This window comes from Poecilia reticulata, chromosome 12, assembly GCF_904066995.2.
Source record: "Poecilia reticulata chromosome 12, P_reticulata-male-v2, whole genome shotgun sequence".
NCBI classification, from domain to species: Eukaryota; Metazoa; Chordata; class Actinopteri; order Cyprinodontiformes; family Poeciliidae; genus Poecilia; species Poecilia reticulata.
The window spans coordinates 2,598,725-2,625,339 of NC_088841.1; the positions used below are offsets into that span (position 1 = coordinate 2,598,725).

General features: G+C 40.6%; 1 protein-coding gene across 1 annotated transcript in view; it reads left to right on the forward strand.

Annotated features, from left to right (window-relative positions):
* Positions 1–9: 9 nt before the first annotated feature.
* The window catches only part of vcanb (versican b), a 36,661-nt gene continuing 10,055 nt past the window's right edge, over positions 10–26,615 (forward strand). Inside the window, exons 1-12 of the mRNA XM_008423795.3 lie at positions 10–150; positions 2,283–2,349; positions 3,570–3,944; positions 5,754–5,928; positions 7,322–7,449; positions 8,019–8,315; positions 10,031–10,699; positions 14,123–14,152; positions 22,101–22,261; positions 23,399–24,713; positions 24,812–24,925; positions 25,015–25,128. Of these exons, the coding sequence (XP_008422017.2) occupies positions 2,283–2,349; positions 3,570–3,944; positions 5,754–5,928; positions 7,322–7,449; positions 8,019–8,315; positions 10,031–10,699; positions 14,123–14,152; positions 22,101–22,261; positions 23,399–24,713; positions 24,812–24,925; positions 25,015–25,128 (3,445 nt within the window). The 5' untranslated portion in view covers positions 10–150. The remainder of the gene's footprint in view (positions 151–2,282; positions 2,350–3,569; positions 3,945–5,753; positions 5,929–7,321; positions 7,450–8,018; positions 8,316–10,030; positions 10,700–14,122; positions 14,153–22,100; positions 22,262–23,398; positions 24,714–24,811; positions 24,926–25,014; positions 25,129–26,615) is intronic.

The following is a 26,615-nucleotide window of genomic DNA, read 5'->3' on the forward strand; positions in this document are numbered from 1 at the left end:
AAGTGAATCTGAACTTGCAGCCAGCGCTGAGTAGTGGGCGAGGACATCTGTTTGAGAGGAGCTCAGCACAGACATTTATCTGGGGCTTGCAGGGAAGTTTGATTTGAGAAGTCTCAAATGATAAATCCCTCCGAATTTTAGGACTGCAAGGTAAGGGAGGAAGAGTCTCTAAAATGAATTTTTATGTTGAACACTGTCTTGTATGCAATGTACCTCAACCCTGTGTCATTTTTTTAGGGATTTTATCAAAAAATAATATTTAATGAATGTGCTTATTTGCTGTCTTGCCATTGAAAAGGCCGATTTCTGGTGGCTGTGAATTTTCCCATGCTGACAACATGAAGCAGGGAGATGAGAAGCTCATTATGGAAACTGACACTGGAGACCAATTATGTCATTTACATTGACTGGCAGTGATATCAGCTGATCTTTGTAAAACACAATGACCAGGCTGTCACAGCTGCTGATGGAGCTGCTGTTATCAACTACAACAACTTCAGCTGCTCTTTCTGTTATTTTCAGATTGTACAAAGACCAATATTTTTTTTTCTTCCTATAGATAGACTTTTGTTGAAAATGCCAGAAATGTTTGGGTAATTTTGCTTCTAGATTAGTTTTTAATTTGTTTTAATTAAAGCAACTTGGGTTCATAAGTTTGCAAATAGTTAATTGGAATTATTTTCAAAACGATCATAGCTGTGAGAATATTCAACATTTAGAGCAAATTATTTTGCATAATGATGAGGCCATTTTTGGTGGCACAACATTAAAGTCTTGTAGAGTATCAGAGGAACATATCTTTTTACTTTCGGGATGCTTGTGGTATTCTAAAAAGTGTGATTAAAGCAATGGAGGCAAATATTTCTACGTTAAGCAAATAAAGTTTTTGTAAATATGTTCCTGTTTCTAGTCAAGCTGAGGTTTATTTATTTGTATAGCACATTTTAGCAACAATGCAGTTCAAAGAGCTGTACAGTACAAAACCATAATAGAGTAACCAATTATGAAGCAAGCAGTAAACATTACACTTTGTCAAATGCCATTATCAAAACTATCAAGCAAATATGCATCAAATACACTGATTTATGTTCCACTTACTATGAATCAAAGAACCGTGAGCACATGGGGTTTTAGTGTTTCAGCATCTTTGCAGTTTTCTGGAAGTCTGTTCCAGATGTGTGGAGCATAGAAGCTGAATGCTGCTTCTCCATGTTTGGTTCTGGTTCTGGATGCACAGCAGAACCAGAAGATCTGACAGGTCTGGAAGGTTGATCCAACAACAGCAGATCTTTAAGCCATTCAGTGATTTATAAACTAACATTATCTGAAAGTATATTCTCTGAGCTACAGGTTTCTAGTGTCGTTGCTTTTCTGGTTCCCTGGGGGGTGGGTTGGAGTGGAGGGGGGGTAAACTCATAAAGGCAACCAGTTTAAAAAAAAAGAACCTTGCTACTCTGACCATTGAAAAACAAAAGGTTTTTCACTTTAAAACCAAAACAGAAATGATTGAATCATTTCTGTTTTGTGACATCACTATGGTTGGTATATTGAATCATTGTTACTCCTGTTGCCAGGGGTGCAGAGAAAGCTGGTAGATGTTCCTCTATTGGCATTAACTGGTGGTTCCGATTCATATACATGTGCAAATAGCTGTGAGCAGATGCAATTTTTAAATAAAATGTTTCACGTGTTTTATCACTTTCAGGCTAACTTTGTAAATAAGACATTGTTCATAATGTTTTGCCTGGTGAAATAAAGGTCTAGCTAACTAACAAAGGACAAACCAATTAGGAAACATTATTTTTGTTTATTAAAAAGTGGTGCGTCAAAAAGTAATAAGTGGAAACACTGTTGGCAGTGCAAGTATCCAACCTTTCTTGTAGTGGCATTAAGGAGGAAAGGCTTCTTTCCCATCACCCTAATCTGTAGTTCCATCCATAGACTTACTGTCAGATTGCAAAATAAAATATTGTATTTTAAGCAAGAGGAATGAATGTTATCTGACTAATTCTTGTCACACTGGACACAAATGTTCAAAAGACACAAAATAATTTTCTTTACTAACTTTTTCTCTGTTTTATTGTTTATGGTGAATCTTTGGAATAATCCCAACTATGAAATGAAAAAATGCAAAACATTTGGGTTGGTTTATATGTTTCAAAGAAATGTCCTTGATACATACATGGAATGTTTGAAAAGATACAACCAAAGAGGACATCACTAGATTAGAGTAAGGAAACAAACAACTTTACGTCACACTGATCTTCAGACTTTTCTTACAGATGACGGGACACATCATCACACACCTGCTCTGTCTGGTGTGTCTCTGCTTGGCTCACCCTCAGCCAGGTGAGTTGGTCCAGAAACAAACCGTGTGATTAAAGCACAACAGTAATTCATGTCCTCCAGGAGGAACCTTCCTGTTAGTGTCCAACCCGTGTTGTTTCACGTTTTCAATGACACTTTTTAAACCATCGTTTCCATTCGCCAGTATGTCAAAGAAAAATCCAACTGAATATATTTTTATTTTATTTTCAACCAAAACTACATTTGTGACACGGTTAGTGAAGTAGGTGAAAATAGTTAGTTAGACCAAATGCTTCTCCAAAAGAGACATAAGTAAGGTAAGGTATGGTAAGGTAATTTTATGTATATATTGCACAATCTCAGCAACAAGGCAGTTCAAAGTGCTTTACATGAATTAGAAGGAAACACAAACAAAACAACAAAACCAAAAAGAAAGACAAAAAGATTAGAGAGGTATAAAACTAAATGCTGGTTCCAGTTGTTCTGGGTTGCTAAGTAGATGGTACTGTCTAAGTTTGTTCTAGAATTGTAAAGTTTTAAGCTAAATGTTGATTCTCCATGTCTGATGGAGAACCAACATTTTTGTTCATGTTTGAAGGAATCAGGGCTGAACAGCTCAGTTCAAATGAGCCCTGGAACTTTTCCACATTCTCCTAACACAAATATCTACTTATTTTAATGAGTTTTCATGTAATTCACTAGTTCACACTCAATATAGATTATTATCAAAGGGAATTAAAATGATGCATGGTTTTCACATTGGTATTGAGCCCTGTGAGTCGATGCTTTGCAGCTCCAACTTTCACTGCAAATACAATTGTATGTTAGGCTTAGGGTTTGTTTCAGTGATTTCCTTTCTATATTTCCCCTCTATTTACTAACATCTGTCTTATTAACACTGACATTACTTCATGGGAAAAAAAAAACCCACAGCCTAATACGGCCACCATCATGTTTTGGAGTGTTTATGCTGTGTTTAGAGAGCGGACCAGTGTTAGTTTTCCTCCACTCACAGCATGCATGCTGACCAGACATGTGGACCGGAGCGCCTCCTTCCACATATCTGCTGTGTCCTCTAAAAGACTTGTGGAAAACGTCTTCAGGATAACTTGAATAAAATGTAACATCTGACAGATGATCTTTACATAGCAGTTGAATTAGTCTGCAGTGAAACGTAACTCTCTCATCCCCATCGTAGATCTGTTTGGACTGCAGTACCCTCACTCTAAACTTGTTTTCCTGCTTCCCCCCCTAAACCATAGTGAGGATACCTGGCAGCATGGATGCAACTGGCTCTCTGGGCAGCAAGGTGGTGTTGCCTTGCAACCTTCCCACGATGCCAGCTTCTCCCAGCGTTCCCTCTGCCACCTCCACACAGAGACCCCTTCCTGACGAGAAGGTCAGAATCCAATGGGTGAAGCTGGAGAAGGATAAGCCTGTACTGGTGGCCCAGGGCGGGCAGATTAGGGTGTGGAGTGAGTTCATAGGCAGAGTGTCTGTGCCCAGCGACCCGCTGTCACTGGGGCACGCCTCACTGACCATCACGAAGCTCCGGGTAAGAGACGCAGGACCATACCTCTGCAAGGTGACACAAGGACTGGAGGAAAAGCAGAACGTGGTCCACCTCAGCGTCTCCGGTGAGTAAAACCTTCTATATACTCTTTATGGACAAATAAACAGACTCCTTTAAGAGTCTACAAACTCTCTGACCGCCTCCAGATGTTTACTGCTGGTAGAGTTCAAAGCTAAAGGTGTTAACAAATGCATGAAGTAAAACTTGTCCACATGCTGCCTCCTTCAAAGCCCCTTCCTCAAACAGGTTCGGTCTGCCTGCGTTCTTACCTGTCAGCTGGACGTAGGAAGGCTCTTGATCTTAAAATATTTATTATTTGGTCATCCTGTAAAGCTGGAGACAAACTGTATGAACATCGTGCAAAAATTCAATCATTTTTGCAGAAAATCAATAGTTGACATAATCTACAGAACCTTCTATGCATTTAGTTCTCCAGTACTCTGGTACACAATCACTAACTTAACCAGATAATGAGCTCCGCAAGCAAACCAGTGGTGATCTGATGACTACTGTCCCCTTCTGTCCTGGAGTTCAGTCTCCAGTGGTTCCTCCCAGCTATTGTAAGTCTCCTGCTTTGCATCACTTTGATCCTCTTGAATAAACTAGTTGATGCTAAGCTTAAGCTGTCAGACAAACACAATAAGTATCCAAAATTATTGGATTCAGGTGTTCCAATTATTTCCATGGCTGCAGGTACAGATAAAATCACCTGTAAGGTTTGAATTTGTTTTCTGTTTGTTACTTAGCCCCGTTAAAGCCGCTAAATGACCCCTGTTATAAACCCTGGCGGCTGGTGAGCCGACGTTCCCTACAGGCACTTTGAAACTCTCAGCTCTCTGGCATCCATCAGTCCCTATGGAAACGGCTCATCCAACGACCAAATCCAGCCTCTCTCTCTCAGACATTTCCACAGATTCCACATTAATGCTGAACAGACCTCTTTGTTGGGGGTCACCCACACAAAGGCCCTCCCTATGACAGACACACAACTCTCCATTTAGCGGCTCAGACATCCTTTCACGTCCTCCTGTGGCTCTGCCAGGATTTCCCCTCAATGAGAAATGTTCCACCAGACCTAATGACACAGGGATACAGTGATATGTTTAGTCCCAGGATGACAGCTGAAACGCTCTCTCTCTCTGTACTCCCATGTATCTGATTCAGCATCTGTCAGCAGCAAATTTCTGTTCTTATAAATAACTGTGAAGGAGAGAGACACTTTTCCACTTTTCTTTATTATTATATGTTGGGGCAGTGTTATGTAAAATCAACTTTTTTGAGCTTTACATTATAAAGTTAATCCTTTATCGAAAACATACCTGGAGCCTTGATTCTATTTGAGAAATCCTTTAATCTCCATGGCAACCATTCAACTGTGCAAAATGCATGGGTGTTTTGTTCACGAAGCCCCGCCTTCGTGAACAAAGCTCCTCCACAGAGCTGCAGTTTCTGAGCTTCTGCCTGTCAAAGCCCCCCTCATTTAGCTCCTTCAGACTAGCCAGCCACAATTAGCAAACACCTGGAGAAACTGAGCATCAACTGAGTTCATTATAGGAGCTACTTCTCAGTGCAAAATGTTAATAGAGGAGCCATGTTGTGATGATTTCCTCAAGGTGGAGTTTTAAATTTCAAGGCATTATATTATGGAGTTATATTTCATATATATAGCAACAACTGAAGGTAACAGAGCTACTTGATTGTGCTATAAAATGGCATATGCCTAGAAAAGACAGTACTGTCCCTTTAAGTTTTAATCTTATTCAAGATTATGAAAACCTTTTTAGAATAGTTGCATCAACTCCAGCTCAAACCATTGAAATCCCATTAACTCAGTTCATTTTTGCTCCCCTAACCCTTGGTGGTGTCTGTCCAGGCGTGGTGTTTCATTACCGAGCCAACTCCAGCCGCTACTCTCTGGACTTCAAAAAAGCGACGGAGGCTTGTCTGTCTGTGAACGCCTCCATGGCCACAGCTGACCAGCTCACTGCTGCCTTCCAGGACGGCTTCGATCAGTGCGACGCAGGATGGCTCGCAGACTACACTGTCCGGTTCGTTCACGTCTAATCTCTCCCATTCACACGTCCATTCCAGTTTTCTACTAGTAGGAGAAAAAAACATCTTCAAAGGTGTATTTGCAATGCAGAAGTGGATAGAGTACCTAAATGTTGTACACAAGTAAGAGTAACACTACTACTTCAACATGTTTTCACTCAAGTAAAAATGAGAAGTTTCTGTCAAAGAAATTACTCAAATTAAAGTAAAAATGTATTTAGTAGAAAGACTACTCAAGTACCGAGTTACTGATCAGAATCTCTGATTTAATATTTAAAAATGACATCATCAGACATACAAAATATATACAGTTACATCAAAGTTTGGTATTTAAAGGCTAAAATGAATAAAAAAATAAATTTGGACAGAAGAAAGAGTTTTCCAAATGTAATGTTTTCTATATGAAACTTCTTAAACAAACACAGTGGGTATTATATGCATGTTAGAACAGGGTAAAGTACTTTGCCTTTACTGCATATTTTTCACCTTCAAATTTGCCAGCAGGTTGTGTGATACTGTAAGTTGATGTTGATCCATCACCAATAGTATCGGCATTGCCCATACCGATACTGACACCAATACTGATACTGATACAGATGCTGCTACTTTTTTAATATGTAACTTTGTTGTTTGAACCAACTTCAGACTTTTTGGCATTTTTGTTTTTTTTTTCTTTGAATTATTTTTGTTAAAACCCAGGAGAGTCTTTGGACAAAGTTCACAGGTGTCTATAAAACACTTTAAAAACAAGACGATAGGCAGAAAAAATAGGAAAACAAAACAAATTTGTGTGCATTTTTTTTCTAAATCAATAAAGTGAAAAACAAAATTCTCATTAGAAATCAAATCAAAACATCTATAGGCAGAGCTTAGAAACTAAACTACAAAAACAAAAGCAATTTCAAGAGGGAATCTGAAAACAAAGAATCGATTTTATAATCAATCGGATTCTGATACTGATAACAACTCGTGTCAATAATATCAATATTTTTGGATGGATCTGTCCCTCTCTATCATCAGGTTCAGCAGATATAAACTAAGAGAGCAGAACAACAAAGCTTGTGTTCAAACAAGAATTTTCACTTTTACATAAATTGTAGTGGTGTATGTGTATCTGCTGCATTCGTAGTTAAAACATTTTTGATTTTCATTCAGTGAAGTTACTCACAGTGGGTAGAGTACCCAGAAATTATACTCAAGAGTAATGATACTTCACAGATACCTAGTAAAAAAAATATGGAGTAGTAAAACTGCTTCTAAAAGTAAATTTTTTTCTAAAAGGTTATTCACGTAAATGTGAATAAAAGTAATTAGTTGCTACCCGCCTCTTGTGCTTGAAATAAGTAAATCAATAGAAAGGCTGGTTGAGAGGTTTCCTTGTTGCTGCAGGTATCCGATCATAAAGCCTCGTCCTGGCTGTGAAGGTGACCTCCTGCAACGCCCGGGTGTGAGGACATACGGTCGTCGCGACCCCACAGAGAGATACGATGTGTACTGCTTCGTAGACGAGCTGCAGGGTAAACTCTGTTCTTTTAAGTTTTATTTTCTGTTAAAATACATTATCTTTTTAGTTTTTTCCTAATATTTGTGTTCTACAGTTAAATATTTCAGACTTGAATTTTATTTTGACATTTTGATTTGGTTTCTTCACTTTATTTGTATTGTAGTTTTATTTTTTTTAATGTGCCATCAGCTTTAATTTTAAAAAAATGTCTCCATAGTCAAATATCTATTACTGTGTTTTATTTAAGTCAAATTTTTGACATTTTAGAAATTTTATCTATCTCTATTTTTGTTGCTTATTTACAAATCTTCACTCATTCCTTCTTTGGGAGGGAAGCCGAAGTTTAGAAAAGCATATGACCATGGATGAGTTGACAGTTTAAGCACAGTGTTGATTGGCAATCAGAGGATTGAGACAACAGTTACAGAGACAGACGAGGATCAGATCATCTGTCTCTGTAACTGTATAAGGAAGACTTTATGGACTGACCCTTGGCTGAATAACTCGAAGCTAACAATAACAAGTTTCATGGGTCTAAAATTGCAAACCCAACTGTCTGAATCTTCTATGGTCTGTGTGCAGGTGAAGTCTTCTATCCATCCTCCATCACAGAGAAGATCACCTGGAAAGAGGCGAAGGCGGAGTGTGAGAAGCACGACGCCGTGCTGGCGTCCCCGGGTCAGCTGTTTGCAGCCTGGAGGGCGGGGCTTAGCCGCTGTGACTACAGCTGGCTGTCTGACGGCAGCGTCCGGTACCCCATGAACATCCCCCTGCCTCAGTGTGGAGGCAGCCTGCTGGGGGTCCGGACCCTCTATAAGTACACCAACCAAACCGGCTTCCCAGACCCCACTGACAAGCACGGAGCATTCTGCTTTAAAGGTTTGAGCTAAACACATTTTATACCTAAAACACAGATAATTAAACAAAAACAAAGTAAATATGGTGCTTTTATTACATACTAAGTATTTTAAGTGCATAAAGCTTGAAGTTATTTTCTATGGATCTGATCTATCCATTATGTCTGTCTGCTAACTACGTGAACCGTCATAAAAAGTGTCACGGAAAATCTTGCAAAATGCAACTTTTGCCTCACTGCCAGAACTTTTAACTTCAGCTGCAAGCTGTTAAGTTGGGGATGCATGTTTCAGCGCAAACAAGCCACCTAATGACCGCGCAGATATCAGAGAAGGACGGCAAACAAGCAAACCGCATTCAGACCGAAGCAGGAAAAGAATAAAACTCCTGTCCTGTTTATGGAGGGCAGCTTTTATGAGGGGAAAACCCATCAGGCGCAGGCCAACACAGATAGCAACACTCCACAGCTGGACCTCAGCCCAAGCAGCACAGACAGAGGAAGTGAACAAGAGGCAATAACACCACAGAGTGTTAATAAAGAGGTCAGCTCGTAGCAGAGAGAAGCACAAACTCCCAGCGTGATGCTTTTCCACACGGTATAATTGCAAACATTCCCATGTCTGGCTCTGCAGAGGTACTTTCTGATGGCTGCGTGGTTGCCTCTGCCAGGCTCTCAGAGCAGTGGCAGAGCTGCAGGAAAGAGTTAATGTAGAGTAAAGAGAAAGCAGCTCAGTTCGGCCAGATGTCCACAGCTCGCCAAAAAACATGACATCATCTCTGGGCTGGGCTCAGCGTGCAGCCGGAGCTGCTTTCAGAGCGCAAAACAGAAATCCTGAACACGACGAGGACTCGGAGTCTGCCGGGGCGGGACACCGTCTGCCTGAGCTCTGCTGGAAGAAGCAAGAAAACTTCAAACATATCACTGCAAACCATTATCTAACCTAAGCAGTTAGAAAAAAAAGAGGGAAGGCTGCCATGAACCGGCACCACTGGGCCCTCTGACCACCAGGCAAGGCGGGTGAAGTTCATTCATCCATTATTTTAGATGCTTATCCCTAGAGGGAACCTGAGGAGCTCTGGCAGTCAACAGGCGAGAGGCGGGGTCACCCTGGACAGGTCGCCAGCCCAGCACAGGGGAACAGAGACACAGACAGGGCAAACAACCATGCACAGGGAGAACATGCAAACTCCATGCAGAAAGACCGGGGCCGGGAATCAAACAGTTGGTGTTCTTTGTTTTGTCCAAAGACACAACGACGGAGAAGGGGCTTGAGCAAGAAAGCCACCGGTTACAGGACAAACTCCTATTCCTGGTCACCATTATGTCTTTCAGAACTTAACTGGGATGGTTTTCACACAAGGAAGCACTACAATAAAAACAAAAATAGTTTAAATACAATCTCTTTACTTTTTCATATTATTGAGGGCCTGATGGTTAGGATGGTTAATGTGGGTGATGGTGACTGAGTTTGTCCTGTAACTGGCGGGTTGCTGGTTTGAGCCCTGTCTCCATCATTGTGTCCTTGGGTAAGATACTTAACCCGCCTGGCCTGCTAGTGGTCAGAGGACACTTCTGTCAGACTGCAGGGCCGCTGTGGCTACTGTCCAGTAGCTCACTGCCATCAGCATGTGAGCGGGTGAATGTAATGAGAAGCTCTTTGATAAAGCGCGATACAAGTACAGTTTTTATGCATTAACTGTTTACACATGTTTTTGTCTCATGTCCTCTTGTCTGACAGCTAAGCTACCAGAACCAACCGTCAGCTCTCAGACGAGACCAGCTGCATCCCAACCCAACACCTCCGCCTCCGGTTTGCACGTTCTAACGTCCACACACCCAGACAGATCTGAACTTGGAGGCAGAACGCCAGAGCCTGGCACAGCGAGCCCACTGTTGGTCACCTCACCTCACATCAGAGACATGCCCACTCCTTCCACCACCGTGGACGAGTTCGATATTCAAGATTTTGCACTACATGACCAGCTGGAGTCAACGCCAATTAGAGGGGACGTTTTGCCTAACCAGCTGCCTCCTTTACCCACCTCCCACAATCAGCTTTCACTACTGGACACCCCCCAGCCGGATGGCAGTGGAGAGCCAGTCCGGGCTGATCTCGGCTCCATCGTGGGTGTGGGAGGAGAAGTTAAACCAGAAAGCACCCTGACGCCGAGCCTGGCTGGAGAATTCACCACCTCATTGCCCAAAGCTGTTCCATCAAAGACAAGTCCCCTGATCATCGAGCCGGAAGTGGGTCAGCAGCCTGCAGTGGTGTTCAAAGACGAGGTCCGCCAAGGGCCAACGACGGCGATGGAGCTGAAACCAAACGGAGAGTCGTTTTTAAGTGGAGACTCATCAGACAAACCGCTCCACATCCTCGTCGTCAATGTGCTGAGGGGAAATCAGTCAGGTGAGTCTGCATAGGTTTGCAGCAGGAGTGCACCGGCAGAATGTGAGTAAGTCAAAGAGCAAAGAGCCACACAGTTACAGTTACAGTTAGTCACATTTAGCTCCTTGCTGATTCATAACCTTTAAATCCTTTGAATTTGACCATTTTGCCACGTTGTAACCACTAAATTCAGAGGACTGTATAGGACCGATAATCATGACGGGACAAAAACAATAGGTTGTTGCTAAAAGTTTCACAAATTTTAAAGTGAAAAGATTTGACTCTGCTCCACGAAATAACATGTTGTAGATATCATTGTAGCTGTACTTACAGTTGTAAGTCATTTTTGACCTTTTTTTTTTATATATCTGAAGCTCAGTCAGAATTATTGAAGTGTGTGTGAACGTCAGTTTTCAAGTGTGTCACATATTCTCATTATGGACATGTGTCTGTTTGGACTTTGATTGGGCCATTTAACACATGGATATGCTCTGATTTAAACCTTATTGCTCTTGCTGTATTGTTTAGAGTCGTTGTCCTGCAGCCTCTCTGGTTTTTGTCTTGTATTTAACTCTGTTCATCTTTTTCTTAGCTTAGGAAAACCTTTGTCTCACATAGTTTATTGCATATAGACCAAATAACTTCCACTTTGGCCTCGGCTGACCATGGCGCCTTCTTCCATGTATTTCCTGTCCCTTCATGGCTTCTACACTGCAAACAGGACTAATATACTTTCCTTTCAGTAGTGCTGTTTTTCTTGCCACTCTTCCATAAAAACCAAATTTCTGGCATACATGACTAGTAAGTGTCATCATGATGGACTCCATCTGCAGCTCCTCCTCTACTGTTGCCCTGGGCCTCTTGGCTGCTTCTCTGATTAATGCTCTCCTTGCCCTTTGGGTTGATTCTTCTTATATGCAACTCAGGCTTTTGTAAAAATTGATAAAGTAAAGTTTTAAATCTTACCTAGTTTCTAACGTTTGGCCATGTCGTATTTAATGCACCAGTCCAACTCTCAGAAGTTTACCAGAAGTTGCCTGTGCTGTAAACAACCATCCTCCACTGAAAAGAGAGAAACGGCGATCTAAACAAGGCGACTGCTAATGTGAATTCATTATTTGGAAGCGTGACCAACACTGAAAGATTCCTCCACTTCCTCCTCTGCCATTGCTAAAACTACAGGTAGACTACAATTCTTATTGGCCTGGTAGAAAATCTACCAGAGGGAATCCAAGTCAATGGGAGAAAGCCCAGACTGACTGAGTAGATTAAGATTGAGCAGAATTGCACAGCAAAGCAGTGGCCAGACTAGTTCAAAGAACTTTGCATCATAAAAACATTGCATGGTCACCAATTATAAAACAAATAATAAACATTTGTTAAATGGCATCATCAAAATTATCAAGGAAAAGCAAAGCGGTGTTTGTCTCTCGGCAACCTCAAAAACAGCAGCAGGTAACAGCGATGCGTAGCCGGCTGGCTGCCCCACATAGACCCCATCACAACAACTGGCTGCCTGTACATAACAGTGTTGTTTTTGTTCCTTATTGTTACATCTAGTGTTGATTTGTGAGTGTTGTATTGAATTCTCGTGAAAATACAGAACAAATTGGTTCAAAACTTGACTCGACATTTATCTGTGGAATGAAGGACGACCTTGTATTTTACGGTCCAGGTGGCTCATGTACCACCACTAAGATCTGTACAAGGCTTAGAGAGGCAGAGACTTCCACTGTAGCAGCTTCCCTCTTATGTCCACTTCGTCATATGCTGTAACATGCATCCCTTTAAATTGTGTAAGCTTTGTGTAAACTCTTGGGCAGCAACATTTTTGTCTTTTAGCACAAGGCTTCGCAGAAGTTTCTGTCAGAAATTCCAGAGGAAAATACTGCAAACAATTCTGATGTGTTTCTGGTGTGTCTCAGCAGAAAACAGCCAACAGCTTCTTACCTTTTGGTTTACATTCTCAAATATGCACATGGACACAAGTTGCTCAGCAAAGCCAGATGTTGACTCATTGAAAGTAGACATGACTGTGTGGTCGGCAGTGTGTCCAAACATACAGCAAACATGTCAGTTTATCCTGGGAAACACCAGGGACTCTGTCCTTTCAGCTCTAGAGCATCATCAGTGTTGTTCCGGTTTATCCTTATAAACTGGTTGTAAATTCAGCTGAGCCAGATTTAGATAAATTCTTAATGTTCATGTTCCTACAGAGGTGTTTTAGGGCCATTGTAGATAGAAAAAAGGAAGAGTACATTCCTGCCAAAAACTCAAAAATGTTGAGAAGTCAAGTCAAAATAAGGAAACTTCTGAGTTACAAAAGTTAACAATTTGCACAAAAAAAAATTTATCAAGTCAATGATTTTTGACTTTTGAAATTAAAACAATATCCAAAAGTTGAACATTTTTGACTTTTGAAACTCAGAAAGAAAATCTTTGAGTATTTTTGGCAGAAATACTCAAATATGTGTGTATATATATATATATATATATATATATATATATATATATATATATATATATATATATATATATATATATATTTATATATATATATAAAATTGATTGTTGTCACTGTTGTTCCTCTGGCAGCACAGACAGGATCTGAGCTGAGTTCTTTTGTTTTGTCTACTAAACTGTTATTCCACTACCAGATTCTTGAAGTTGAAGTTGTAGACAAAACAACTTCAATTTCAAGAAGTTGAAGTTGTTGAATTAGAATAATCTAATAACACTTAGATTATTCTGTATTCATTCATATTAACTGACAAATTCTTGAGTCATGAAAATTAAAAACATCTGTACTGTAATCTTAAGTATACTTACCTATAGAATGGTCTAAGAGAAAAATAATAGGTATAATAGATTATAGATTAAGCTTCTGAGCTTGTCTCTTTCACTCACAATCAAAAATGTGAGAAAACCTCAGTTTACTCTATAAGTTTTGAGAGTTGGAGACTCGAGTTTTCAGTTAAAAACACAATGCATAAAATGAAGCTCAATGCGACATAATCAGGTTTAAAGCAAGGGGTGATGCTGATATCAGTCCTCATAAACACGTAAAAATTGCTCCACACTGCAGTCACTGGGCGCTCACCACGAGGGAAACTGCTGCAAAATTTTTTTGCATGAAGAATCCAAAGTGAGTCACTGAAGAAAACTGTCACTCTTATGTTCAGTCATGAAAAAAACTCCTTATCACCTGAGGCGAGGATGAGCTGTGTCACTTTAAGTTCTTTGTATAAAAAAACACCATCGTTCGGTTCAAAGTTTATAAAAATAATGTGAGATCCACTCATGAATGTCATGATGCATAATAGTGAACATCTCAGTCATGATGTCTGCACTGAAACTGTAGAGTGTTACATCAGAGAAGATAACCCGCTCTCTGTCCTCTTTCTCTTTTTTCACACTTACCTTCATATCATTGTGTGCTTTCAGGGAACGATCAGGAAGACCAGTCAGCTGCAGGTAAGATACTGATGACTTATTGTAACTCTATTTACACCTGCAAAAAAACATTTTGTTTAAGTGCTTCAAGTTATCTTCTGCGACTTGCAAACCAGGTTTTCTGGTTTGCAGAGATTTGTATGTGTAGGGATCCAAATGTGGCCAAAACATTTCTCCATGTTTGTACATGAACCATAATCCTGCTGCTCCGTTGGAGCTGGTTGTTTCAGTTTCTCCTCGTGTCTTTGTGCCTGTTGCCTTGCTGTGCCGTTGGGATTTGCTGTCTGACTGTCACCATGTAAAGCTGCTTCACTGTTGTTATGACCATGTTGAAGTCAGTTTTGAAAACATTGAAAATATTAACACTAAAATATGTTATTAGTAACATATTTTACTCAGACTTGTATGTCTCAGAGGAGGCATACAAGTCAGAACTGATTTGGAGTCAAAAATTTACATGGCAAACTTTTGAAAAAAAAATTATAATTTAAAAATATGAACCATGGAAGGCACTAAAACGGTATGAAAATGGATGTTTCTGATTTTTCCAGCCCACTAAAACCAGTGTCCGCATTACTTTAGACTCACAAGATCATATGAACTGGAGGCTCTGAAATGTTTAGACCCAACTTCACCACAGTCATAACAACATGGCTGGACAGCACAGCAAGATGACTTTTCATGTTGAGACCAATAACAAATCAGATTGACTCGTCATGACAACACGGCCCGACTGCACAGGATGTTTTGTCAGGTTAGTAAATACCACTGACAGTGTAGAAGCCAAAAGTAGATTTGTCACCATAAAGCCCCCACTGACTGTCACATAGACATGCAGAAATATCACTTCACCTGTTCAGTGGACACCCTTAGGCATGCAGACATTTTTTTTCACAATTAGTAATTTTTTTGATCTAGGAGTGTAAATTTTATATTCCAGGTTGTTTTGCATTTCTTGTGGATTTGCTGTCTTTATGTTATTTTTCGGAACTTTTCTACGGGAAAAAAAATACTCTTTAGATTTCACTGGCTTCTTGCACCAGATTCTGTTTTTCCCGTCCATCAGCCTGAAGCAAACGGTCTCTTGTCCTCCCTTTCTCAAATGTTGCCACAAGAGCAGGAAAAAGTGCTAATATCCACTCAGAGATCAGGCACAGCAGAGGAAATGTTTATTTCCAGGTGAAATGACACCTGAGAACAGGGCCGTGTTGAAAGAGGCCATAAAGTGTCTGCATGAGGCCGTCAGCTGCTGAGGTGGGCAGAAACAGTCCAGACTCATCAGTCAGCGCCGATATTCTCTGTCCTTCAGCGCTTCCACTCCGTGCTTTTATTAGCACCTATTAGCTTGTTATTTCCCATCCGATTCCCACTCCCAAATCATCACATGCTGACTCTTGGCCATCTTTGTGTCGGGGTCTAAACGCTCTGGGTGTCACTTTACTGTCGCTTTCCTGCAAACAGGCAGGTCCTGCACACAGCTGCTCCAACAGGAAACACAGAGGGAAAATAAAAGCGATATCTTCTCCCTATAAACAAGTAAATCAAACCATGTTCGGAAGCTGGAGCGCGCAAGGGTGATGGATATACAACTGCCAACGGAGAACATGGGTTTGAGTCCAGCCTTAAAATAGCTGTGGTTGAGGAATTGAATGAAATCGCACAATAAAGCGCGTTTTATTGAGGAAAGCCTTTTTTCTCACATCTGAGAACCTCCCAACTCAGCAGGAACACTTTTCAAAATGCCTTACTGGATGAAAACAACTCTGGAAACCACCCAGCTGGTAAAATTAAACTCAAATATAAAAGGTTAAGACAATGAAAGCATTTTGAAGGCACTAATTCTAAAATTACACAGAGATCAGAGATTACAAATACAAATTAAATCTGCAAACAGCAGTGGGTGGCTCTCGCAGCTCAGTGCCGGTTCGGCATCGAGGCGACAGCAGAGGTTCTGCCACGCTGTTGTTGACACTTTCACATCATCACAGCCACATGTACCGCCCAGCAGATCTTCTAAAGCCCCCTCAGTCCTGTTCAGTACGAGTCCAGCGGCGATTCTTACAAGTTCTGATGAAAGCCAAGTTATTACCACTTCCAGTTTTGTGGTGAAGTATTGGCTAAGACTTCCTGCAGGCTTCTGAGCATGTCATCTGATTATCAAGAATTAGTGGATACTGTTTTAAACTTCTACAGCTGGGGAAGCAGGAGAAGTCACCCAATAATCTTCAATGTCTTCTCTCGATGGAGGGGACTTCTGTGATGCCATTAATGTACCACACCAATGTGTGCAGCAGTGTTTGCTGATGATGCACAAAAAATCTGGTGCAGATCGGACAATGTGTCAGGGAGATATCGCAGCTGGAATAATCTAGGGGGCACACTGAAGTCAGATCCCAATATAATAATACTGACTTCTTTAGAGGTCAACAAAGATCATTCATATTCAGCTTGGTGCAAATCAGATTATCTACTGTATATGTGATCTAGAGTCAACCAAAGGCAAACGGAAAGGGATTGGAACTTAATATTCTGCCACGCCCTCATGCTCCAGCCAGTCGCCATGACGACTCAGCATCATGTTGATCCGTCATCAGACAGGTTTAAATCTGTATCAATCAAAGAATAAAATGAAGACAACCAGTAGCTAAACAGGTGACTTTCTGTTCAAAAGGGGCAGGGATGTTTCTAGGTTGTTGCTAAGTAACCAAAGATTTAGTTACTTGATACCACTCACTTTGATTTGCTGGCTGTGAGAGGTTGAGCAGCTAAAACTTTTCCATTGCCTAAATCTCCCACAATGCTGTAGGGTTCTGGATTGGACTTTTGTCAATATTTTATATATTGAATGTTCTATCAGATGTTTTATCTATTGATATTGATCATACATCTATTGTGATAAATACTGTTATTGATTTATTGTCCAGCCCTATTTACCACCAGCACAGAGCTTGCTCAGCTTTGGCAGCAGGTATCTCTGAGTGGGTCTTTTTGCTCGGCCAGGAGGGCACACTGCTACTATCCGAGAAAAACTTCAAGGGCAGACTGAAATTCCGCAGGAGGTACTGATCCAAATCCTTTGGGGGCATCTGGAAATTCATTTGTCCAGAGAACAAAAGGTCTTCAGTGAATTCAGTATTATGCAAACATAAAATATCCTGATACAATACATGTGGGATTGTTTGTCATCCAAAAGAGTGGGCCTCCTCGCAATTCAGCCCAAGAACTCTGCCACAAACAAAGAGTGGGATCAAAACGCCTCCGACTTCTTGCAACAATTCAGAGACATTTTATTCCTGATCTGTGGATTTTGCAGATTGATGGAGCAGCGCGTCCCAAGGCTGAACTAAACAAATCACCCAAAGATCAGCTCACAGAACCGTGACGCCGACCTTTGCTGTTTAGTGAGAAATATGATAAATCTTGTTGCATATTTGCTCAGTTGAAGAAATTAAATAAAAATACAGATTCTACAGATTTTAAAGGGACACTTTGGGCTTTTTCCTGAGTACCAGCAAGGCAGAACGAAAGTAAACTTTGGGGCTTTTCTAGAGTTTTTTTCACAGAAGGTCATTTGAAATGTAAGGATTTTATATTTGTGTACCTGACTGAGAAAAGAAAGCTAATCTGAAAATTGTGTATGGAAACTTTGAAGAGCTTTGTTACATGCATTTAAAGAAAGTCTAAAAGTACCTCTCAATAAGAAAAGTACTCAGTGCACACACCTCACTGTACACACACAGATTAGTGTGTGATTTAACTTCTCCTCAGCAGTTCTAGCTGTCTTATCACATAAGTAATAAGCCTACACAAATTTTGAAAGCCTACGTCTCATTAAACATTGACATAATTAAAGCCATTGAATTATCAAGAAACTCTTTCTGGCCTCTTAAAGTCGTAGGCATGGCGTTCTTTTAGTCTTCGGATGTCAGTCTGAATCCCTCCTAGCAGAATTTTACCCAACTTCCCACAACCTTTCTCCCATTTTGAACATAAAATCCTAATGAGGAGACAAAAGCATGCATTGTTTCAGAGCAGCTGCTGGCAGCAGTGGGTCTTAATCATAACAAACAGAGGCCAGAAACTGTTTATGATCTGTGGCTGCTTTAAATCAATATCAGAAAGGAGCTGCTGTGGGGCAACGCTGGTTGCAGAAGAAGTACAGAAAAACCCACACATTTCCATAAATGTAAAAAACGACAGAGATTTTTATCCCCTCACTGTATGACAACATTAATCCAGACTAAATTTTTCCTGCTTTATGTCAGCTAGGATTACCAAAACAATTTGTTACAGAAAGGTTTTTAGGGATTTGTTTTTCCACCTCTGCCTCTTTAAATTCAGATGCTTACATGCATAATAACATTAATTTTCCCATTTATGCCCAGGCTTCAACTTCCTGGCTGATGTCTTAAGATATTCCTTAATATTTCTACGTATTATTCTTCCCTCATGATGGCGTACATTTTGTGAAGCGCACCAGTCTCTCCTGCAGCAATGTCTCCTCTGAATCATGCTGCCACCAATGAGCTTCACAGTTGCTTCTCTTCTTAGATTTGCAGACTTTGCCCATTTCAACCATGAGCAAAAACAATCATTATGGTCAGATGTTTAATTATAGCTTAATCACACCACAGGACATGTCTAAGAATTAGCGGTACACAGTGTTAAAAAATGTTGAAGTTGTAATAATATAGGTAAATATTGAGATGAAATCAGTTGCGATATCTACCTATTTTCTTCTGTCATCTTCCTAATCAGAGCTTTAGGCAATGTCATTCTTTTCCAATGTGAGTATTTATTGTTGGACTCTAATTTCCTGAATATTGCACAAGTATGAAAAATACAAGTTCATAACGCTAGGAAAATATTAGCCAACAATTAAAGCACTCAAAACAGCCCTTTACATAATGAATATCACACAGATCGATGTTGTGATGACAGTATATTTGAATAGATTGTACAACCTAGCGATGCACTGATCTACTTTTTTTTACTTACACCTAATACTAATATCTGAGGCTCTGAATAAACCGATACCGATCTGATACAGAAATAACTCCTTGAAAAATCAATTGATAATGAGTTACAACAGTATTTAATTTCCCTTTGGAATCAATAAAAGTATTTTTGAATTTTGAATTTGAAAAACTGTGCTGAATTGACTTAGTGTGTTTCTTTTTTTTAAAACACAGATGTAAATATACCGAATTAAACATTTCCTTCATAACTCTACATTCCAGACTGAATAGATCTGTACTTATGCATCGCTAACATTGTCACTGATAGCCAATCTATAATTCTTTTCTAGATCGGCTATACTGACATTGATATCGGATCGGTTTCACTGTGGATCGGTCTAAAGATGCTTCAGCAGCATCTTTCAGCAGCGGCTTTTGTTCTCGGATTGATTCTTACCTTTCTCACCTATGATGACAATGGTCATCATTGGTGAATCATTTATTTTTATTTTTCACATGATGTCACTCAAGACAGCGTGTCTTTGAGGTGCTTCCATTAAAATACATCCACAGATGCATTTAATAATGAAAACAATTTTATTTTATATCCAGCCGTTTTTCTAGATCCTCAGGGAAACTGTCCAAAAACAAGCACTTAAAAACAAGACGTACACACAGAACACAGCTAAAATTTGTAATTTAACTTATCAGATTGACATAATCTTGTGGATTTAAACAAATTGTTTTAATGCACCGTAAATTTAGTTCTTGTAACCCTAAGTCTTTAAGAAAGCAAAAAAGAAAAAACTTCCCTATGAAACGTTTTCTCTCATTGTTATGGTATTTAGAGGAGAGACATATTTTGGTAATCCTGATTGATGTAAATGGTTTCATTTACATCAATCACTGAGAAAAAGTGGTTTGTTTTTATAAACTTATGTTAATATCTTGTTTCAAATGTGCTCATCACAGTTTGCATACAGTAATTAGAGGACATAAATTTCGGAGAACTATTAGCAACCAGTGTTTCTCCAGCAGGATTCAAAGTAAACGCTCTGATCCGTAGACTGCATGGAAACAGAAGACTCAATAAATCTGCGGCAAAGAGAAGAGAAAACAAACGGATACATTTTCAAAGATTATTCTCATAATATCATGATTCCAAGTGAGCAGCTGGGGGCAAATCTGTTTCTTTACTAGAACTTACAAAAAATGACTTTACAACCTTCTGAAAGACGCCAGTGAGATTTCTTCAACAAGTTACATAAGTAGAAAAACAACTTTTTTCTTTTTTAGTTATTTTAAGATGACCATAATCTGGAGACAAAAACAGCTGGACCATTAACAATGTTTAGAAAAAAGACGAAAAATATACTCTCAGACAAACACTTTAAACTACCATTTTTAGAAAACTGAATTAATAAGTCCTGTGTGGTGTATTTTGATACAGAAGTACATCAATAATGGCCATTGAAAGTGACAGAATCTAATGGAAAGCATAGAACCTACACCAAATTTCAATTTAATTTATTTAATATAAAATTTAGTTCAATTTAATTTATTTCACACATATGTCAACTGACATGTGTGAGGCAGGGAGAACGGTCTTTCTGAATTCTCCTCTGGATTGGACTGTATAAAAATTGTGAAACCATGAACGATGTCAAAACAGTTCCTGAAGGTTTAACAGACTGCATCCCTGGCATCAGCAGAGTTTGATATTGGAAGCATGTTGGGTTTTCTTGAGTCCAGGTGGTCATGTCATGCAGTCACTCTGCATGCTCTGTATACAGAGTGGTCCGATGTTTAAACCTCTGAGCAGGCAAGAAGAGCCACACACAAAATGTCTTCTCACACTCTCTTTATAAAGTCCAGAACACCGTGTCTGTATCGTAATAGAACATGGGGTTCTGTAAGGCTGGTTCCTGTAGTGCTGCTTTGGACAATCAGAACCTTCACAAGTTTTATATCCATTCCAATCTGTACTTGCTTTTGCATAATATACTTTAGAACAACATAAGCTGATTTTAGGAGCACATTTTTCCCAGAGCCATCCATGGATTTTTTAAAAGGGCAGTATGTGTTTTCCAGCTAAATATGCCATTTTATAGCACAGTCAAGTGACTGTTACCTTCAGTTGTTATCAACATGTTGTATATCTGAAATATGACTTAAAGCAAATTTGCACTGTTGAATCGTTGTCATGGGAGATTAAAGGATCTCTCAAACATGCACAAAAGAATCAAAACAACACTCCACGTATGTTTTTGATGATGAAAAACTCAAAAAGTAGATTTTACATAATACCGCCCCTTTAAATAATAAATGTTACCACTTTCCACACAAATCAAACGAATGGCTGACGATGCAAATTCAGGATCGACCTTTCTGAAGTCCAAACCTGTAATCAAGAGAAATTGTGTCACAAATTCAAATGTGATGATGGCGATACTATATTTTGTAGATACATTGGTACCCAATAACACTGAAATATTTCCTTTAAGTATTTTTGCAACTTATAAATGATATGAGAGTCGTACAGTTTGGTAAGTGTTGTAAGCAGTAAAAAGCAGGAAAACATGGATATAAAGAACTGGACAATGAAACTTGGTCACATAAATATCTTGGGTTCATTTCCAAAAATGTGTCACATTTTTATTTTTAGTCCTACAGTTCAAACCTTTATCACAGGGCTGTTGAACTGCAGTCCTTCAACCTTTGGATGTGTTCCTGGTGTAAAATACCTGGATCTAATGGCTAAATTGCATCTTCAGCATGTTGCCAAATTCTTCAGAGAACTGATAATGACATAATTATTTGATTGAGGTGTGTTGAAACAGATGCTTTGAAAGGACCAAAAACAAGGACCCTCGAAAACTGTAGTTTAACACCCATGGTTCATCATATTCATCATGGCCCACACTTTGGTACAAATAATAGATGAAGATTTTTACATCAGACCAGAGTGTGTCTGTTTGTGTTAAAGCTTGTTCTGTCTCCTCTGCCTCCAGTGAGTCGAGTCTTGGATTTCCTTAACAAGCCATCAAACGGCTCCCATCCTCTATTGCCACAAATCTCCGGACTCACTCAGGTGTCCAGTGAGGCTGTCCTGAACAATGAAGACTCTGAACTCCTGTCTGAGACGATCCGCTTTGTCAACGGAAAACATGAGGTACAGAGGAGACTTCAATCACCTGATGATTCAGTCTGTCATTCCAGCCTTTGTTTCTCCTTTTCTATCTGTCGTAGTAGATGTGCAGTAATAATTCTATTACTGTATTGTCCGCACTATAAAGTGCACCTAAAAACCTTCAATTTCCTCAAAAGCCGACAGTGCGCCTTATAATCCGGTGCGCCTTATATATGGACCAATATTGAGCCAAAACAGGTCTAGCAACTACGGTAAGCAGCCGCCAACTTCATTTTGCCCGTAGAAGAAGAAGGGCGCGGTGCATGCTGGGATAGTTGTCAGAACGCTGGTTTGTTAGTAAAGTTTGACTGACCTAGAGAGACAGAGACTGCGGCGGTTGGTCTGTGTTATCCAGAAAGCAGTTGGGCACAATATCGCAACACCAACACTGTGAGTGAAACAATGACTGGGACAGACTACTATATAAAGTACTCGGGGACCACTTCTGTATTATTACACATCCACACTTGTAGAGTACAGGATGGGTGGCAACCCTAACTGTATCGTCTATTCTATGCGCCTTATGCGAAAAAAGTTTTAAAATAGGCCATTCATTGAAGGTGCGCCTTATAGTGCGGAAAATACGGTAATACTAACTATTTCTATTGTCATTGAAATTAGGTTGAGTGAATCAGTTAAAGTAGTAGGCCTTGACGTTGTCAAGTTAAAAGACAGTCTACGTTCATCAAGCTGATTTTTTAAATTATTATTTAGTTATAAGCTGGTGCACTCTGCTGGTTGGTTCTGATTGCAGTCAGCAGTTTTGTTTTCTAGGTAACAAAATGAGTAGAGCACCACTAGTTGACTTTGTTGAACCAGGAGTGGCTTCAGCCAGACTTCTGAGAGGACTAGACTGCAAAAGGTTATACAAGTCTCAGTTTTGGCTGTAAAAAAACAAACAAGGTCATCCACTGGACAAACAACTAATCTTAAAGCTCATCAGTTTATACTGAGTCTTCGTTCCTATCCAGCAAGTTAGAAGAAAAATTATCCACACGTCAATCTGTGCCTCCTGTTAGGGTCTGTCAGTGATGTCAGTGAAAGTTTGACCCGTTTGAGCAAAACTAGGTGACCAATATTCTTCTTCATGAACTTCTTTATTTGCTTCGGTCCATCCAGGTGTCTTTCAGCCCACAACCTCCAGAAGAAGCCCGAGGGGATCAGTTTGAGACTGCGTCTCCCATTTATGTTGTGGAGGTGGACATGGGGGACAAAGACGATCTAAGTGTGCGTCCTTTAGACCACAGTGTTTTACAGAGTCACAAAGACAACAACCTCGATGAGGCCACTCCTCCCACAGATACAGACCAACAAGGTGTTACTGTACCAGTCCTTGATGACAAGCTAGCCCCCAAAGTCTTCCTAGACCCACAGACTACTGAACCTCAAGGGCCAGAAAAAGCAGCAGCCACCACCACCACATCATTATCTACAGTGTCATCAATAACATCTACAACACTGCTAGGTCCTATCGTCCACGATGTTTCCCAGACCGGCCCAACTCACATCGACCATGAAGGCACAGCGGACAATAATGCCGAGGCTTTGCAAGAGCGTTCTGAAGATGGAAATGTTCCCACTCTGGCTTCAATTTTTCCTGGTGTGATGACAGATGAGGCAGAGATAGGAGGGAGAGAACCTCCAACTTCTAGCCCAGGTATAAAGTCCCAGAAAACGTCCACAGACACCCAGATAGGCAACTTTGAAGGATCTGCTTCTGGACAGGAGGAGGCCTCGGGGCAAGATGATTACCTTCCAGATATACCCAGCCTCGCCAAGACACCCCCATCAATTCACCCCACCCTTCACACTGAGCAGCCTCTACACGCAACAGTCATAAAAGAAACAGACGGAGTTGCAGAGACTGCCGATGGAGGTCAAGAAACAGGCTCAGATGCGGAGCAGATGTCTGGAGAGGGCGAGGCCTCTGGGGATCATGGTGGTCCGGCTGACCTGCCTCCAGGGGTCAGTGCCACTGTTTTACAAGATGTGGCACCTCTGATTCCTGGACACCAAAGTACAACAGAAACACAGGACACATACTCCAAAACCAGCAGGGTTACCCATTATTCTGTCACTTTACCGGATCTCAAGAAACATTCAGCTGTCACCAACAAGCCTTCACCTCCAACTTCTGATCATACTTCAGGTCCATTCACCACAAGCTCCACACTTAGCATGAGGGATGAGCCAACCACTGCAGCCTTTATGCCTGTTGACCAGACAATGCTCTCCACCCCCCAATGGGCTCCAATCCATGACCCTTCAGCTAGCGCTCTCCCAAATGAAGAATCTGTGGATTATGACAGTAAAGGTTCCCCTGTTTTGGTGGAGTCCCACCCGGAGACCCCTGTACAGAGTGGAATCACAGAGCAGGGAGAGGCCAGGTCTGATTTAGAGCCTTCTGTGGAGCCCAGCCCTGTGAATGTTCAAGGTATAAGGTTTGGACCAGTTACATGTAGCTACATACAAACAGATGCTGGACATCACAGCTCAGCTAACCATTCCATCCTTTCTTTTTAATGTGTGCAGACCTAATACCATGCTCAGTCAACGTCTGTCTGAATGGAGGTTCCTGCTTCGAGAAAGGCCCAGTGAACATCTGCGTCTGTGCACCTGGATTCAGCGGCCTCCGCTGTGAAACGGGTACCCAGACACAGAGAGCCGACCACTCGATCCCCATGCTGAGAGACTGATGATGTGTAATAATAATGCCCTGTGTTGTTTGTCTGCAGATGTAGACGAGTGCAACTCTAATCCATGTCTGAATGGAGCCACCTGCTTGGACAGGGTCAACTCCTTCACCTGTCTCTGCCTGCCCAGCTACACAGGACAGCTCTGCGAACAAGGTCGAGTACAACACCTAAACAAGCTTTTGATGCTGCTGCCTGCTCTGTGAAAGAAGTGTTGGGTCAATAAATTTGAAGTATATAAGAACTGGAACTTTTCTTTCGAGTATCTGATCATGACCTTTGCATTCCTACACAATTTTAATCTCACTTCAGTGATCCGTCTGGACTTTCTCCAGTAGAATTTGAACTGGTCCAATCATCAAACAAAAGCAGAAGCTGTGAACAATGACGTCAACTTTCTGCGTGTTTTAAAATTGTGTTCTGCCTGTAGTTTGGCAATGGAAGTGGAGGAAGTGAACGAAGTCGTTCAGTAAGGATTGGCAATGCTTCCAAATATCAATTAACAGCCACTCGTTCATCTATGCATTTCTCTCTTCAGTGTGGAGGATGGTTATTCACACCACAGGCAAATTCCGGTAAGCTCAATTGCATTGAACTGCCGTATTAAAAATGTCACCATAGCAATTGCATAAAATTTTATATTTAATCAGACTCCACACCTGTAGCAAGTGATCATCTCTCATTAGCCGAGGGTCCAGACATGAAGCAAATGTAGAACAAGGGGTTGCTTTTTACCAGACTACAAAAACTGAGCAAATTTATGGACCTAACCCTGACCGGTGACTGATTTGTTATCCCCTTTAACAAAACATTCATCATAATCACAGTTCGTTTTATCCATCCACACATTAATTAGAGCACCAAATGTAAATGTTATTTCACAACACTTTTTGTGTTTGGATTGGATGTAATTTTCCTCTCCGTCTCTATGCTGGCTAAGATAGGTAAGATAAGATAAGTGCAGGATGAATGAGGGATGAAAGCTTTTGAAGGATCTAATCGGGTCTTTAACTTCCATATTTGAAGACATTGCTACAGGGTGATGTACAGTAATATTTCATCATTCTATTGGTGACTTCAAAGAACACATGAACTGACTGAGTCAGTGGGTAAGGTCTGACAGTCTGAAAGTTTTGGGTTTAATTCCAGCTTTCTGCCACACGCCGATGTGCACATGCACTTAAGTCCAACTTGTCTATCGGTCTGCATGAGCTGTGCACACATTTGTGAGTGCAGCTGGACAATGTCCAGCACCGGGCGTCGGCTCCTCTGCAGATTAGTTTCAGCCTGCCGTCCAATTCTTCTGTCATTACTCAGCCTTCCGTCCAGGTTTGGACGAGGTCTCAAGAGGCGCTCGAGAATCGGATTTTGCAGAACTGACGGCTGGTTTTCAGCTGCAATTTTTATTCTGTATTCAAATGAGCACTGAGTAAATTTAAAAAGATGATAAGCTTGAGTATGTTGAACACTAAACTAATTTCAGGCAGACCAGTTGCATTCTTTCTTCGATTATAGTGTATTATATCTTGACGTAAAAAGGTTGTTCATGCAACTTCTAATCTAAAGTGATTTGTGAAACTGCAGGCTAGAAGTTATCTAACTTAAAAGCAGAGCTTACAGTCATTTGATTCACATCTGGAGGA